The following is a 17,571-nucleotide window of genomic DNA, read 5'->3' on the forward strand; positions in this document are numbered from 1 at the left end:
TAGTTCCACACAAAGAGCTGTCAGTGAAAAGTAGCTTGTGCCCAGAGTTTGGTGAAATAAGGAAACAGGTTCAGGTTCTCTTCCATTCATTGGGAGCAGACTGCCCCTGCTGGTAAATGCGTTGAGCAAGCAGAAGACACTACCCAGCCCGGCACCGCATTCTCAGCCTCCACCCCTGAAGAATGCACAAAAAAGCAAGAAGGCTACAAAATGAAGTCAATAGGTCAGATGTGTTATTTAAATGTTTTGCGAGTGTCTTTGCTTCTTTAAATGCTCATGAGAGCGACAGAATGTGCTAGAAGACCATTAGACAGGCTGGCATTCTTCCTTCAGCATATTGAGTTCAAAGTTCCAGGGTTTCGATGCCACAATAAAGGTGCAATGAAACATCTAAAAGAGACAAAAACAATAACCAGCTTGTAAGAAAAATTGCAAAAAACACAAGTCAGAAAATCCCAGAAGTTCCTATTTCCAGGTGCCAGGATTTGGCTTCAAGAGGGCCAAAAGGCCGTCCGAGCCAGCCACGCCTCTACAGACCCCCAAGCTGTTGGCCCAATGGCAGAGCAGCCAGACTCATGACTGGGATGGACCCCCATCGGTTCACCTCCCTGAGAGCTGAAGCCATCACGGTTGTGGCTCCATTTGCTCCAGGTGAGTAATAGTTGGAGCCCAGGACCAATTATCCTCAAGAAATCCTCGTGTCCAGCTCTGGCCCTTCTCCAGACATGCCAACTTCCTGCAGCCCATGGAGACCCCACGCAGCGTGGAGGGCCCAGTGGGTCCTTCCCAGGGGAGATAGCACCACAAGAATAGCCAGGGTCCTGCACGCCTTGGAAAGCGGTGTCAGAGTCTGGCCAGATTCCACCAGGGAAAGCTTGCAGCTGGGGAGCTGGGAGGAGACACAGGGCCTGCAGAGGGAGCAGGGCTCCAGGCTCCTGGTATGGATGAGATCACTGTGTCCCTCCTCTCACCTAAAATCTTTATTCAGTTAGAATAAAAATATAAAGGACGAATAGCTCTTTATGGCAACATCCAGTAGAAGTGAAGTTGCATAAGATACACAGACTGAGGGGCCAGGTTGAGGGGGAAATAGGACCAAGTGACCAGTAACCCAGACAGGCCACGGAGGAACTGAGGCCAGGTTGGTGGGGTGTCCAGGCCGGAGGGGCATCAGGATGGGTGGAGCTGGTTCCTGGCAGTGGCAGGAGGGGCAGGGAGGGCAGGTAGTGTGCTTACCAGAGGATTAACTAATTGCTTAACTTGTGATCGCCAGGGTAGACAGGAAACAATCGCGAAATAAAGGGATTGAAAACCCAATTATTAAAATCAACCATAGAGGATACTTTAGCACTGTATTAACATGTTAAAAATCTTTAAGAGGTGAAAAAATATTGGACAAGGAATTCAACTTCTTGGAACTCTGCCCACAAGGCAACAATAATCAGATATACACACAAACAGAAATAAAGAAGAATATTCATTATGGCACTGTTCATAATAGCTAAAAATTAGAAAAACTTAAATAATCATTTCTCAGGGGTTGACTAAATAATATGTGGAAACACCATTAAACGAAGTCAAATAGTTTCATTACATAATGCCCTCAAATAATTTTACGGTTTGGGAAATCCTTAGATTGTATTATTAAATAAAAATCTAAATTGTGGAACAGTGTACAGTGTGATCCCCACTACACAAAAATACAAATGTAAAATATAGAAAAAACTAGGATACATAAAAATAAGTTGACGGCAGTAAACTTTCCATAAAGGTATTTTTAGTTGATTTTTTTTTCTTCTGTAGTTGATTTTAAGCTACTTAATACTTTGGAAAATTTCTAAATTTTCTACTAAATGAATAGGGCCTATTACTATTTAAAACAGTATCAGGTTTTAAAATTTATTTTCCAAGGAGCTCGGGTAGTTACCCTTTCTTCCTTTCTAAGTCGCAATAAATAAAGAAAACAGATAAGCTCGAATCTATATGAGGTCAGAAACGGGGCATCTCTAGGAGTTCCATGATCCGTGCAAGGGCAGAGACTGGGAGGAACCCTTGGAGGGTAACAGGTGATTTTGAGCAAGATGATCCAAGGCTGTTGAACTCTATCTTAGCACCTACCTTCTGCGTTTTGGGATCCCATTGTACTAAGCAGTTTTCATTTTCCCCTGAAGCTTTCTTGCACATTGTCCGGGCAATTTTGACTTCAAGAAGGTAATCCAAACTATCCGTGACCTGTCCATGAGTAATTTAAAGTTAGAGATCATAAAAGAATATGTGGTATCAATTGTCATTTCTGATAAACAAACATGTCACTGACTGCTTAGGGCAAAAGATGTCTTCTCACCTCCTTCTCTCCTACAGTTTTCTTTTTTTTGGCCAGAGTTTTGGGGTAACGTGGAGGTGGTTCTTACCTTGCTCTCTCTCTCTCTCTCTCTCTCTGTTTCTCAGCCTCTCTCATTATGGTATTTAATTTTAAAGTAATGACAACTGTCACCAAAATAAAGCAAGAAAACTATTCCCCTAAAGACCATTTTCCTGGGAAAACTAATGGTTTGCTCATTGGAGCTTGGGAAATAAACAGCATTTTCATCGAAATCCACTGAGAGTGTATCGATTCCCTTTAAAGCTTTGGTAGTTTTAGTCATCCTTGCCTTCTTCCACGTCATATACCCTCCCAAATCCCTGACTTTCTGGGCATCTCCCCTCCCCTCCCCTCCCCTCCCCTCCCCATGCAGAGCTCCCGTCAGCACTGTACTCAAGAAGGGTCTCACAAGGAAATGCAGATGAACAATGGCAAATGTCCACTCTCATGATTAAACAATGAACAGGAAAACAAAGTTTACGAGACGTCAGGGAGAGAGCATGTGAATGAGAATGACCAAGTTAGTTAAGCACCATAACTGAGCCCAGAAGAATAAGAGATAATTTGGAAAATATAGTAAACATTTTGGAAGTTCTAGAAAAGTCACCTGGGCATTGAACAAAATGGGTGTAGGCAGAATTTTAAGTACAGTTTCATGAATATAAAGTATACTTTAAAATTTTCAGTTATGCATCTAAATGTCTGAAAGGACACTTGCGGGGTGCCCCCAGGATTGCTGAGTCCATGGGGGATGCAAGAAATCAGTGGTCACTTTCACTTTTTACCTCAACTACTTCCAAATGTACCCCTAGCGCATTTTTCATGACTGGATATTAAGTTTCTCTGCCTCAGCTCTGTTGGCATTTGGAGCTGGGTCCTTCTTGGCCATGGCGGGCTGTGCTGTGCCTGGAGGGTGGTGACCCACATCCCTGGCCTCCACCACCCCAATCTCAGTAGCAGCCCCTTCAGTTGTGATGACCAGAAACATCTCTGGGCATTGCCAAAAATGCCCTGTGGAGCAAAATCCATGCCCAGCTGAGAAGGAGTGCTTTAGTTTTGAGTTATATTTCCAAGTGAAAATTATCAAGAAAACAGACTTTCCCAAATCACACTCAACAATCACTGACTGACCACCAGCTCCGTCTTGACCCCCAATTGCCCAGGAAAGGGAGGCAGATGGGGATCCAGCTTCGGAGGCAGCCCCTCACTCCTTTCATGGCCAGGCCTCTCTGACTCTCCTGGCCTCCTGTGACACCGTCCCCTCCTGGCTGGCTGCAACGTCCCATCACCTTCATCCCATCCAGCATCACTCAGAGGCAATAGTATGGACAGATTAGGAGCAGGCAGCCTGGGTTTAAATCTTGGCTCTTCTACTTAGTAGCTGTGTGACCCTGGGCAAGTTACTAAACCTCTCTGTGCCGGTTTCCTCCTATGTGAACCTGAAAACCTGAGTGTGCCTACAGAAAGCCACTGGATCTAGCACAAAGTAAACATGGCTCCAGGCTGCCATTGGCGGTCTTTCCTACAAGTCTTCGCCGTGTGTGAAATCAGCAGCAGAACCCCAGTCAGCTATGAACTGGAGCAGGCGGCCACATGCTTTCTCTTCAAAGGCCAGAGAGGAAATATTCCAGGCTTTGCAGCACAAATACAGCCCAGAGGACCCTCAAAAAGTGTGTGTGGCTGTGTTCTAATAAAATTGTGTTTATGGACACTGAAGTTTCAATGTAATGTAATTTTCATATGTCACAAAATAGTCTCCTTCATTTGTTTCTTATAATCATTTGTAGCTCACGGGATGTACAAAGATGAGAAGTGGGCCGGTTTGGCTTCAGGCTGTTAGTGGCCACTGCTGATAAAGATCTTTGCACTTTTAACTTAAATCATCCAATGGAATAGAACAGTTTTCTTTCTATAGCTCCTGGGCATATGTTATTTTTATCTGAATTTTCACCCAGCATTTTTCTGTTCGCTTTCATTAGGAGTTATTTTTGTTTGGGGGGTGGTGCATTCTTCCTTACCTCCTTTCTTCAATATATTTTTTTGTAGCTGGAATTCCAAGGAGTTTTAAACACTTCTGTTCTAGCCTCTTTTTGAACCTGTTTCTACCTGATTCTTTTGCATCCTTACCTGCATTTGACCTGACAGTCCACTAAGAAATAAAATGTACATTCGTGACTAGTCCCTCCCATCAGGAAACTTGCACAAGCCTCTTAGATAGCCTCATCCACCAGAGGGCAGACAGCAGAAGCAAGAAGAACTACAATCCTGCAGCCTTTGGAACAAAAACCACATTCACAGAAAGATAGACAACATGAAAAGGCAGAGAGCTATGTACCAGATGAAGGAACAAGATAAACCCCAGAAAAACAACTAAATGAAGCAGAGATAGGCAACATTCCAGAAAAAGAATTCAGAATAATGATAGCGAAGATGATCTAGGACCTCAGAAAAAGAATGGAGGCAAAGATCAAGAAGATGCAAGAAATGTTTAACAAAGACCTAGAAGAATTAAAGAACAAACAAACACAGATGAACAATACAATAACTGAAATGAAAACTACACTAGAAGGAATCAATAGCAGAATAACTGAGGCAGAAGAACGAATAAGTGACCTGGAAGACAGAATGGTGGATTCACTGCTGCGGAACAGAATAAAGAAAAAAGAAGGAAAAGAAATGAAGACAGCCTAAGAGACCTCTGGGACAACATTAAATGCAACAACATTCACATTATAGGGGTCCCAGAAGGAGAAGAGAGAGACAAAGGACCCAAGAAAACATTTGAAGAGATTATAGTCAAAAACTTCCCTAACATGGGAAAGGAAATAGCTACCCAAGTCAGGAAGTGCAGAGAGTCCTGTACAGGATAAACCGAAGGAGAAACACCCTGAGACACATAGTAATCAAATTGGCAAAAATTAAAGACAAAGAAAAATTATTGAAAGCAGCAAGGAAAAAATGACAAATAACATACAAGGGAACTCCCATAAGCTTAACAGCTGATTTCTCAGCAGAAACTCTACAGGCCAGAAGGGAGTGGCATGATATACTTAAAGTGATGAAAGGGTAGAACCTACAACCAAGGTTAGTCTACCTGGCAAGGATCTCATTCAGATTCAATGGAGAAATCAAAAGCTTTATAGACAAGCAAAAGATAAGAGAATTCACCACCTCCAAACCAGCTCTACAAGAAATGCTAAAGGAACTTCTCTAAGTGGGAAACACAAGAGAAGAAAAGGACCTACAAAAACAAACCCAAAACAATTAAGAAAATGGTAATAGGAACATATATATCGATAATTACCTTAAATGTGAATGGATCAAATGTTCCAACCAAAAGACATAGACTGGCTGAATGGATACAAAAATAAGACCCATATATTTGCTATCTACAAGAGATCCACTTCAGACCTAGGGACACATACAGACTGAAAGTGAGGGGATGGAAAAAGATATTCCATGCAAATGGAAATCAAAAGAAAGCTGGAGTAGCAATACTCATATCAGGTAAAGTAGACTTTAAAATAAAGAATGTTAAAGGAGACAAGGAAGGATACTACCTAATGATCAAAGAATCAATCCAAGAAGAAGATAAAACAATTATAAATATATATGCACCCAACATAGGAGCACCTCAATACATAAGGCAACTGCTAACAGCTATAAAAAAGGAAATCAACAGTAACACAATAACAGTGGGGGACTTTAACACCTCACTTACACGAATGGACAGATCATCCAAACAGAAAATTAATAAAGAAACACAAGCTTTAAATGACACAATAGACCAGTTAGATTTGATTGATATTTATAGGACATTACATCAAAAAAAAGCAGATTACACTTTCTTCTCAAGTGTGCACGGAACATTCTCCAGGATAGATCACATCCTGGGTCACAAATCAAGCCTCAGTAAATTTAAGAAAATTGAAATCATATCAAGCATCTTTTCTGAACACAATGCTATGAGATTAGAAATCAATTACAGGGGAAGAAAAGGAAAAAACAAAAACACATGGAGGCTAAACAATACGTTACTAAATAACCAAGAGATCACTGAAGAAATCAAAGAGGAAATCAAAAAATACCTAGAGACATATGACAACGAAAACACAACGATCCAAAACCTACGGGATGCAGCAAAAGCAGTTCTAAGAGGGAAGTTTATAGCTATACAAGCCTACCTCAAGAAACAAGAAAAATCTCAAATAAACAATCTAACCTTACACCTAAAGAAACTAGAGAAAAAAGAACAAACGAAACCCAAAGTTAGCAGAAGGAAAGAAATCATAAAGATCAGAGCAGAAATAAATGATATAGAAACAAAGAAAACAATAGCAAAGAGCAATAAAACTAAAAGCTTGTTCTTTCAGAAGGGAGACAAAATTGATAAACCACTAGCCAGACTCATCAAGAAAAAGAGGGAGAGGACTCAAATCAATACAATTAGAAATGAAAAAGGAGAAGTTACAACAGACACTGCAGAAATACAAAGGATCCTAAGAGACTACAACCAGCAACTCTATGCCAATAAAATGGACAGCCTGGAAGAAATGGACAAATTCCTAGAAAGGTATAACCTTCAAGACTGAACCAGGAAGAAATAGAAAATATGAACAGACAAATCACAAGTAATGAAATTGAAACTGTGATTTAAAATCTTCCAACAAACAAAAGCCCAGGACCAGGTGGCTTCACAAGTGAATTCTATCAAACATTTAGAAAAGAGCTAACGCCCATCCTTCTCAAGCTCTTCCAAAAAATTGTAGAGGAAGGAACACTTCCAAACTCATTCTATGAGGCCACCATCACCCTGATACCAAAACCAGACAAAGATACTACAAAAAAAGAAAATTACAGACCAATATCACTGATGAATATAGATGCAAAAATGCTCAACAAAATACTAGCAAACAGAATCCAACAACACATTAAAAGGATCAAACACCATGATCAAGGGGGATTTATCCCAGGGATGCGAGGATTCTTCAATATACACAAATCAATCAATGCAATACACCATATTAACAAATTGAAGAATAAAAACCATATGATCCTCTCAATAGATGCAGAAAAAGCTTTTGACAAAATTCAACACCTATTTATGATAAAAACTCTCCAGAAAGTGGGCATAGAGGGAACCTACCTCAACATAATAAAGGCCATATACGACAAACCCACAGCAAACATCATTCTCAATGGTGAAAAACTGAAAACATTTCCTCTAAGATCAGGAACAAGACAAGGATGTCTACTCTCACCACTATTATTCTACATAGGCTTGGAAGTCCTAGCCATGGCAATCAGAGAAGAAAAAGAAATAAAAGGAATACAAGTTGGAAAAGAAGAAGTAAAACTGTCACTGTTTGCAGATGACATGATACTATACATAGAGAATCCTAAAGATGCCACCAGAAAACTACTAGAGCTAATCAATGAATTTGGTAAAGTTGCAGGATATAAAATTAATGCACAGAAATCTCTTGCATTCCTATACACTAATGATGAAAAAATCTGAAAGAGAAATTAAGGAAACACTCCCATTTACCATTGCAACAAAAAGAATAAAATACCTAGGAATAAACCTACCTAGGGAGACAAAAGACCTGTATGCAGAAAACGATAAGACACTGATGAAAGAAATTAAAGATGATACCAACAGATGGAGAGATAAACCATGTTCTTGGATTGGAAGAATCAATATTGTGAAAATGACTATACTACCCAAAGCAGTCTACAGATTCAATGCAATCCCTATCAAATTACCAATGGCATTTTTTACAGAACTGAACAAAAAGTCTTAAAATTTGTATGGATACAAAAAAGACCCCAAAAAACAAAAGCAGTCTTGAGGGAAAAAAACAGAGCTGGAGGAATCAGACTCCCTGACTTCAGACTATACTACAAAGCTACAGTAATCAAGACAATATGGTACTGGAACTAAAACAGAAATATAGATCAATGGAACAAGATAGAAAGCCCAGAGATAAACCCACGCACCTATTGTCAACTAATCTATGACAAAGGAGGCAAGGGTATACAATAGAGAAAGGACAGTCTCTTCAATAAGTAATGCTGGGAAAACTGGACAGCTACATGTAAAAAATGAAATTAGAACACTCCCTAACACCATACACAAAAATAAACTCAAAATGGATTAGAGACCTAAATGTAAGACCGGACACTATAAAACTCTTAGAGGAAAACATAGGAAGAACACTCTTTGACATAAATCACGGCAAGATCTTTTTTGATCCACCTCCTAGAGTAACAGAAATAAAAACAAAAATAAACAAATGGGACCTAATGAAACTTAGAAGCTTTTGCACATCAAAGGAAGCCATAAACAAGATGAAAAGACAACCCTCAGAATGGGAAAAAATATTTTCAAATGAATCAATGGACAAAGGATTAATCTCCAAAATATATAAACAGCTCATGCAGCTCAATATTAACAAAACAAACAACCCAATCCAAAAATGGGCAGAAAACCTAAATAGACATTTCTCCAAAGAAGACATACAGATGGTCAAGATGCACATGAAAAGCTGCTCAACATCACTAATTATTAGAGAAATGCAAATCAAAACTACAATGAGGTATCACCTCACACCAGTTAGAATGGGCATCATCAGAAAATCTACAAATAACAAACGCTGGAGAGGGTGTGGAGAAAAGGGAACCCTCGTGCACTGTTGGTGGGAATGTAAATTGATACAGCCACTATGGAGAATGGTATGGAGGTTCCTTAAAAAACTAAAAATAGAATTACTCTATGACCCAGCAATCCCACTTCTGGGCATATACCCAGAGAAAACCATATTTCAAAAAGACACATGCACCCCAATGTTCATTGCAGCACTATTTACAATAGCCAGGTCATGGAAGCAACCTAAATGCCCATTGACAGACGAATGGATAAAGACGTCGTGGTACATATACACAATGGAATATTACTCAGTCATAAAAAGGAACGAAATTGGGTAGAGACGTGATAGATCTAGAGACTGCTATACAGAGTGAAGTAAGTCAGAAAGAGAAAAACAAATATTGTATATTAACACATATATGTGGAACCTAGAAAAATGGTACAGATGAACTGGTTTGCAGGGCAGAAATTGAGACACAGATGTAGAGAACAAATGTATGGACACCAAGAGGGGAAAGCGGTGGGGGGTGGGAGTGGTGGTGTGATGAATTGGGAGATTGGGATTGACATGTATACACTGATGTGTATAAAATGGATGACTAATAAGAACCTGCTGTATAAAAAATAAAATTAAATTTAAAAATTAAAAAAAAAAGAATAGAAAAGAGTCCTACATCTGCAGAATACCTCATGCTTGGCAGGGGTGACACTGTGGTATAGTGTAGAAATAATGCTCTTTTTAATAAATGGTGCTATCTGGTTAAAAAAAGCAAAAAAAGAAAACCACACACACAAAAAATGTACATTCGTGAAAAGAAGTAGCAAACACTATGAAATGATTCGTTAGTCTTGAGCTATGTGGGTCTTTGGTTTATTTTATTATTAAATACCTGCCTTTAAAGCAGAACCATGTATTTCTATTTCTGTAAATGGAGAGCACAGATTAAAATGTCCAAGAAAGTGGACTAATCCTGGGAAAGACGGGAACTTCACTAAGAACAAGTACCAAATCTGAGCCCCCTGGGGCATCGACATCCATGAGGTTTTACTTCAGCCACCCATTGGGGACGCACATCCTGGACCAGGTGTCACTGCCTAAAAACACAAACCACACAACTGGGGCCACACGGAGAACCAGCAGGAACCCGGGGCCCACAACCTGTGCAGGTGGCCAGGAGCCAGGGGTCCCGGCCTCTTAGGGGATCCAGACGCTGAGTGAAACTTCTACCCACATAAGAAAACCGGAAACGGAGGCAGGTTGGCGGTGGCTGGAGGGTGGGCAGCGCAGGTTAGAGGGCAGATGGGGCGAGTGGAGGAGGAAGGGGGCAGAGGTGTAGGTCAGGCCGGCGTCACACGTAACCCGGGCCCAGTGGGGCCCCTTCACCCTCTGCCGACCCCTCTCGTTGCTCACCCCTCCACCTCCCATCTCGGGCTCCTGCATAAACCTCAGGACACCCCTCTTTCTCAGGAAACACAGCGCTGGTTCAATGCACTCTTCTCAGACATGGTCCGTGTTCAAATCCTTCCAACTGCCCTAAGAACATCCTTTACAGTATAATTTTAAATCTAAGAGACAATACAGGATCACATTTTGCATTTAACGTCATGTTTCTTAAGCCTCCTTTAATGAGAACCGTCTCCTTCTTTTTCCCCGTCTTTCACAGCACTGATTTTTTTTTTTTTTTTTTTTTTTTTTTTCCGGTACGCGGGCCTCTCACTGTTGTGGCCTCTCCTGTTGCGGAGCACAGGCTCCGGACGTGCAGGCTCAGCGGCCATGGCTCACGGGCCCAGCCGCTCCGCGGCATGTGGGATCTTCCTGGACCGGGGCACGAACCCGTGTCCCCTGCGTCGGCAGGCGGACGCTCAACCACTGCGCCACCAGGGAAGCCCAGCACTGATATTTTTAAGTGGTCTTAGAGAACGCCGCATAATACGGACTCGTCTAATTGTCCCTCGAGATCACCCTCAGGCATTTGGAGCAGGAACACCGTATACAGGCGACGCTGTGTCCCTGCAGTGATGTCACGTCAGAGGCACACGGTGTCAATTTGTCCCATGTGTCCTGGTTGTAATTAATTAACAAGCAATCCCTATAGCGGTCCACCCTCCTCCCTCCCCCTCCCCCTCCCCCTCTCCCCCCACACCGGGTGGAGGATTCATTGCTGATCTTCGGCCTGAGTTAGTTATTACCATGGTGGTTACAAAAGGCGATTTTCTAGTTTCATATTCTTTCACATCTCTAAGTAGGCATCTTTCTGTAAAAAAAAGAGCCTTCCCTTCCGCCCTGGTTCCTTTTTACAGTGAAAGCTGGATGTGGAGTTTGTTCACTTGTTAAATGTCTTATAGTCCATCCCTGTAGCCACTTAGGTTGATGATATCAGCTCAAACTGTCCCAAACTTGACCCCTTCAGGAGCCCTTCTGGGCTCATTACCTGTGTTTTCTGATGTGGCTATAACTAAGTTTAAGTTATTTGAATGGATATATTATGTTTTACCCCAGAATGATAAAGGAGGAAGTTTAATTAACTTTCTTCCAAAACCCCCTAAAATAAAGTTCATAAATGCTGGCTCAGGTGTCTCTCAGCTTCTCTCCACGGACGACAGCCCTGCCACAAAGGCGAGTGTGGGGACAGAACGGGGAGTGAAAGCCACCAACCTGCTCCTGGGACTTCAGAATCTGCAACACCTTGAAGGTGTACTTGTCCTTGCTGGCCTTGTTGTACTCCTTCATGGCGAACCACAGTGCCTGCTGCACGTATACGTAGGATTCGGGGACATCTTGGAATTTCCTCACCACCTTCGAGGAACCCCAGGCCTGGACACCTCTGGACGCGAGGGCCAGCGTGGCCATCAGGAGCAGCAGGCCGGGGCGGAGCCTGGCCATGGCCCCTCAGCCCAGGGGGCACGGCCGAGTCCCTCCTGTCCTCGCAAGGCTGGCCAGGCCCTGCTGCGTCTGCACCCGGCCCCTCTTAGCTCTGCTGCAGGCGGAAAGGGGAGAACAGCGGTTAACGTCGCCTGCCCAAAAAAGAAGCCGCCTGCAAAATGTGCAATTCAGTCCATTTTCCCATCTTGGATGTTTCCTTTCTGGAAGGACACACACCTCTGTGCACTCACGTGTGGGAGGGATGCACACATACGTGTACACACACACACGCCTGTCCTTCCAGCCGGCTGGGTTGGGCCCTGTGGTAGGCACTGCACATACTGTGTGGCCTCTCATCATCAGAGCCCCGTGGGGCTGCGAAACCCTTTACACAGGAGGAAACGGCCACGGGGCTGCGTGTCTGCTTCAGACCGGGGCTGCCCTGCCTCGGTCTCACCCACGCGTAGGAGGGGTCGCGGCTTGTAAAGTGCATTTGCTTTAGAGGAATCCCTTCTGCCACAGAAGGTCACCAGGATTTGGCTCACGAGGCAGAGGCAGCGGTTAATGTGTCAGATGCAGACAAGGAGCAGGCCCCTCGAGACAAAGCAGGGTCCGTGGGTTGTGTTCGCCACAGAGAAGTGGGGACAGAGTGTCCAAGCTGAACAGAGGACGTGATGGCCAAACCAAGAGATGCCTGGTGTCCGTCAGGCTCTAGATACAGACACCCAGCACTGAACACTCCTAGGGTCTTAGCTCAGTTGCCCATCCAGGACACTGCTCTGACCCACATGCCCTCTGCCAGGAATCGCCAACCAAACCCAGGCTGCGGGAGGCGACTTTCCCGTGTGCTTCCCAGAGACGGGCCTGTGGGGAGGCTGATGCGTGAGGACACCGGGTCCCCTCCGCCTACTGGCCTGGCCCGTGGTAACCTGCTCCCTCCTGCCCGGCGTCCACGCGACGGCAGCATTGATGTGACACGCGTGGGATTGGAGCGGTTCAGACCCGCTCCGTGGCCTCTGGAGGAGTTGCCCAGACACACAGGACGGTTGCCCTGGGCCGTATTCCACCCAGCACGGCTAAACCTGGGACCCACCTGAGCACCAAGCTCCTTTCCACGATGCTGCAGCCAAGTCCTGAGCTGGCCGCTGGCCGCAAGCAGTCTCTCTCCTTCCTCGGGACCCGAGCTCAGTGGCTCCTGCCTGTGCCCCACTTGTCTCTGGCACGCTCAGTTCACAGCCATGCGCCTGCTCAGGGTGTCTGTCGGCGTCAGGGGGCATCTGCCCTCAGCTGCCCTCCCTGCCAGTGGTCACCTCTGGCCCCTTTGTGATGTAAGCCCTGCCCCACTGATGTTGCCCAAGTGACCAGCCCCTCTGTCAGGGGGCCCTCTGCCCTCAGAAGTCCGCAGGCTCACCGGGAGCCCCCAGCATCTGCCCCACGTGCTGAGTCCCAGCTCCTGTCCCTTGGCTCCTGACTTTCTAAATTTCTGCGCTTTGGATGGGCAGCTGGAAGTGAAGTCACCTCCAGGGCTGTTTCCATCAGTGTCTTGTCATGTGGCCCCTCAGTCTTAGAGACACAAAACAGCCAGGCTCAGGGGACCTGGGGCCAGAGGTCCTCAGGTCGGGAGGCCAGGGGTGGTGCCGAGGACATGAAGCAGAAGGCTGGCAACAGACTCGGGCGTGATGAGCCTCTGTGGGATGAACAGAGGGCAGATCCCCCTTGGCCCGCCAGCCATTCCTCCCCATCTCCAGCCTTGTCCCGGGCACGCTGCCCTTGTCCGGTTTCCTCTTCTGTGTGTGATTCTCGTCCCACGCCAGGCTGCCCTGACGGTCGGGACTCCATCCCACTCTGCTTTTGTGGCCTGGCTCGGCCACAGAGAGGGGCTCCCAAGAACTCAGAAGTTGGGAAATCACTACTTTTCTTTCCAGGATATGAAAAATACACATCAGCCCAAGGAGGTTCCTACCTGAGATCCATAAGATAAAATCCAGACAGAGCCTATGAGACCTGAGAGTCACCTGCTGGAGGGTCCAATGTGTGAGACAGAATCCTGGGCTGGAAATCAGGAGCCCTTTCTGAGCTTGTAGAAAACACAGAAGCCAGATGGAGAAAAACCATCAATCTGGCCACACATTTTGTGCAGCACACACTCACACGTGCTCTCACCCCACCAAAGTCAACAGGTAAATGGGAACACAATATGTTATTTGGAAGATATTTGGCAAAGGGTTAAGTTCCCTTTTATGGGAAAAGCTCTTTTTTTAATTTTAATTTTAATTTTTTTTAACATCTTTATTGGAGTATGACTGCTTTACAATGGTGTGCTAGTTTCTGCTTTATAACAAAGTGAATCAGTTATACATATACATATGTCCCCATATCTCTTCCCTCTTGCATCTGCCTCCCTTCCACCCTCCCTATCCCACCCCTCTATGTGGTCACAAAGCACCGAGCTGATCTCCCTGTGCTATGTGGCTGCTTTTAAAATCCGAAAGAAAAAGACAATTTCCTCACTTGCCTCGGCTCAAAGGGAGCCAAAGATATGAGCATATAATATGTCCAGAAGGGAGTCCATTTCCCCTCTTGGCCCCATGAATCGTTTGAAAACTGTGGCCTGGGCTGAGGCCTCTCTCAGCCACACACCCCCCACCCACCCACCTGGGCACCTTACTCAACACAAGTAGAGACAGCCCACATCTCTCCCTGGGAATCTGCTGGGGCCCACCCAGCTGGTCCGGGAAAAGTTCAAGGGCGGGGGCAGGGTGCTGACGCTGCGATGGCTCTGGACCCACAGGGCTGAGTCCTGGGCTGGTCCTCAGGCCTCCACTGATGGAGTATGGAGGGGAGACAGCCCCCGGGCTCTCTGGGCACGGCCCCACTCCCCTCCATCCCCCCCCAGCGGGCTCACCCCAGCTGCTTTGGGGTCATTGGCAATGGCAGATACTGACTGTTCCAGAAGCTATTGCCCCGAACGAAGCATCTCATTCTGCCCCTGACGGTGGGAACTGGGATTCCAGGAGGGGCTGGCTGGTACTTCTCACCCCAGCTGCCTTAGGGGGTGTGGCCAGAGGGCAGGTGGGATGCACGGAGCTCACTGCAGGGGCAGGGTGGTTTTTAAACAACTTTACTGAAATATAATTCTCATACCACACAATTCAACCATTTAAGTGCGAAATTCAGTGGCTTTTAGTATCTTCACAGTTTTACATCCAAAACCACAATCAGCTTTCCCAGCAAGGCTGAACCAGTACCCTCCCGATCTCCCTGCCTCCTTCCAATCCTAGGCAACCTCGAATCTGCTTTCTCTATAGATTTACCTATTCTGGACATTTCTTATAAATGGAATCATACTGTATATGTCTTGTGGTGTATGGCTTTCTCTTAGCATGTTTTCAAGGTTCATCCACGTTACAACATGAATTGCTACTTCATTTCTTTTTATCGCAGAATAACTTTCCTTCGTGTATGTGTGCACTGTGTTTCACCTATCCATTCACCAATTAGTGGATGTGGGGGTTTTGACTACTTTTTGGCTATTATGACTAACGCTGCTACAAACTTTCATATTTGGGCTTTTGTGTGGACATATGCTTTTATTTCTCTTGGTATACAGGTCAGAGTGGAATTACTGGGTTACCTGAACTCTGTATTTAACTTTTTGAGGAACTGCTAGATGGTTTCCCAAAGTGGCTGCACCATTTTACCTTCCCATCAGCAGTGTATGAGGGTTCCATTCCTCTACATCCTTGCCAGCACTGGTTACTATCTCTGTATTTATTTATTTATTTACATTTTGGCTGCGTTAGTCTTAGTTGCAGCATGTGGGATCTTTTGCTGCGACGGATGGGTGGGATCTTCATTGCAGCACAAGAGTTTCTCTTGTGCAGGTTTTCTCTCCAGTTGCATCACGCTGGCTCCAGAGCGCGTGGGCTCTGTAGTTTGCGGCAGGTGGGCTCTCTATTTGAGGCGCTCGGGCTCAGTAGTTGTGGTGCATGGACTTAGTTGCCCTGCAGCGTGTGGGATCTTAGTCCCCTGACCAGGGATTGAACCCACGTCCCCTGCCTTGGAAGGCAGATTCTTTACCACTGGACCACCAGGGAAGTCCCACTATCTCTGTTTTTGATGATCGCCAGCCTAGTGGGTATAAAGTGAGACAAGTGGTTAGACTTTGACAAATGTGACACAGAACATTTTAATTTCCATAATATCAAAGAGCTCTTGCAAGTAATTTTTAAAAAGACAAAAATCCAATAGGAAACTTGGAGAAAAGTAATCAACACAGAAGTCACAGAAAAAGGAATATAAATGTCTTTAATACATGTGTGAAAATATGCTTAGCTTCCTTAACAACAGAAAGTCAAATGAACCCAGCCATGAAGTGTCACTATTCTCCTACACTTTGGAAAAAAGTTAAAAAACAGTGACAGTGTCTGGTTGATAAGGCGCCTTCGTCAGCATTGGTGGAGTAGGAATCCAATGTCTTTGCTCAGGGTGATTTAGCAAATCTCTGTTAAACATTTAAAAGTGACATAGTCCTCAACACATCCACACGCAGGAGTTTGTCCCACAGAAATAGCTGCCTACATGCACAAAAGGGCATGGGGACACAGTTTTTTCTTGGCTGGAGTAGTTATTACCTACATTTTTCTGTCTTTATAGACTGCCCCTATCCTGGACCTTCAGCTGGAGAGAGCAGGCTTGGGTTGGACAGAGGAAAAACACAACTGTTTACAAAACGGCCTCTTCACCAACTTTGTCAGCACAGATCAGTTTCGACATCCTAGGCAGGGTTTAGGTGGAGGGGAGGGACGCCCCGTGGGTACTTGGTGTGGAGGGAGCTTCACAACCTGTATCAGAGGCTGTGCTTGGGGAGGGAGGGGGATCACACCGACACGGGTCCCAGTCAGAAGCTTCGGGGGGCTGTGGGGTCAGCCGAGGGCCGTGGCCCCTGTCGCTCCACAGTTCCGGCCATCAGCACCTTCTCCACTTCTTCACGTGGACTACTGTGTCTTTGTCGTCCTTGTATAAACCGTGGGAAGCAGATCAAGACAAGTCTTGGACTCCTCTTCCACCCGGATCGATACAGGTGAACCCTCCTCGGCAGCAATTCTGGAGCCATTCGGGCTGTAGGGCCAGATGGCATTACTGAAATAAGTTGTTCGGTGATTTATTTCCCCCTTCTGCAGGCCTCTGTCCCTCCACTCTGGACCACTCCCCCAAAGCTCTCCACCGTCCACCTAAAGTCATTCCCCACCTGCGGGATTGAGGGTCTGCCGGAGGCGGGGAGGCCGAGATCTCTCCCTGGGAGAGGCCCCCATGAAAGGCTGTGCAGCTGAGGCCCGAGCTCCGCCATGAGGGAGTCCTGTTACGTTCAAGCCAACACCCTCGAAAGCAAAGAGCCTGGAAGGAAAAAGGCCCATCACCTTTCTCCACATCCACATTGGCTGGCCGCTTGCCAAGGCAGGGGCTGAGCTAGGACGGCGCCCAGCCCATCTGGACTCACAGGAGGCACCGCCGAGGGCCAGACACCTGGCTCCAGTCCTAGTTTGGGAAAGTGGCCCATCCTCACCTGCACTCAGCCCAGCTGTGTGACATAATTCCCGCCTGGTTCATCTCATTTGGCAATTCTCCTTATAGCAATGCCCTTAAGTCTTGCTCCAGGGGTGGCTGAATTGGGAAAGATCCTGCAGAAATCACCCT

At 45.4% G+C, this 17,571-nt stretch overlaps 1 protein-coding gene across 1 annotated transcript; it reads right to left on the bottom strand.

Annotated features, from left to right (window-relative positions):
* Nucleotides 1–306: 306 nt before the first annotated feature.
* Nucleotides 307–11,895, bottom strand: CST8 (cystatin 8; the record flags this gene model as incomplete). The annotated part of the gene is made up of 3 exons (XM_082644551.1): nt 307–390; nt 2,119–2,232; nt 11,668–11,895. The coding sequence occupies 3 exons, from the start codon at nt 11,893–11,895 to the stop codon at nt 307–309; spliced, it is 426 nt and encodes a 141-aa protein (XP_082500677.1).
* Between the last annotated feature and the right edge of the window lie 5,676 nt (nt 11,896–17,571).

The sequence above is a fragment of the Mesoplodon mirus genome, assembly GCF_964341445.2.
Source record: "Mesoplodon mirus genome assembly, chromosome: 15".
Classification (NCBI taxonomy): domain Eukaryota; kingdom Metazoa; phylum Chordata; class Mammalia; order Artiodactyla; family Ziphiidae; genus Mesoplodon; species Mesoplodon mirus.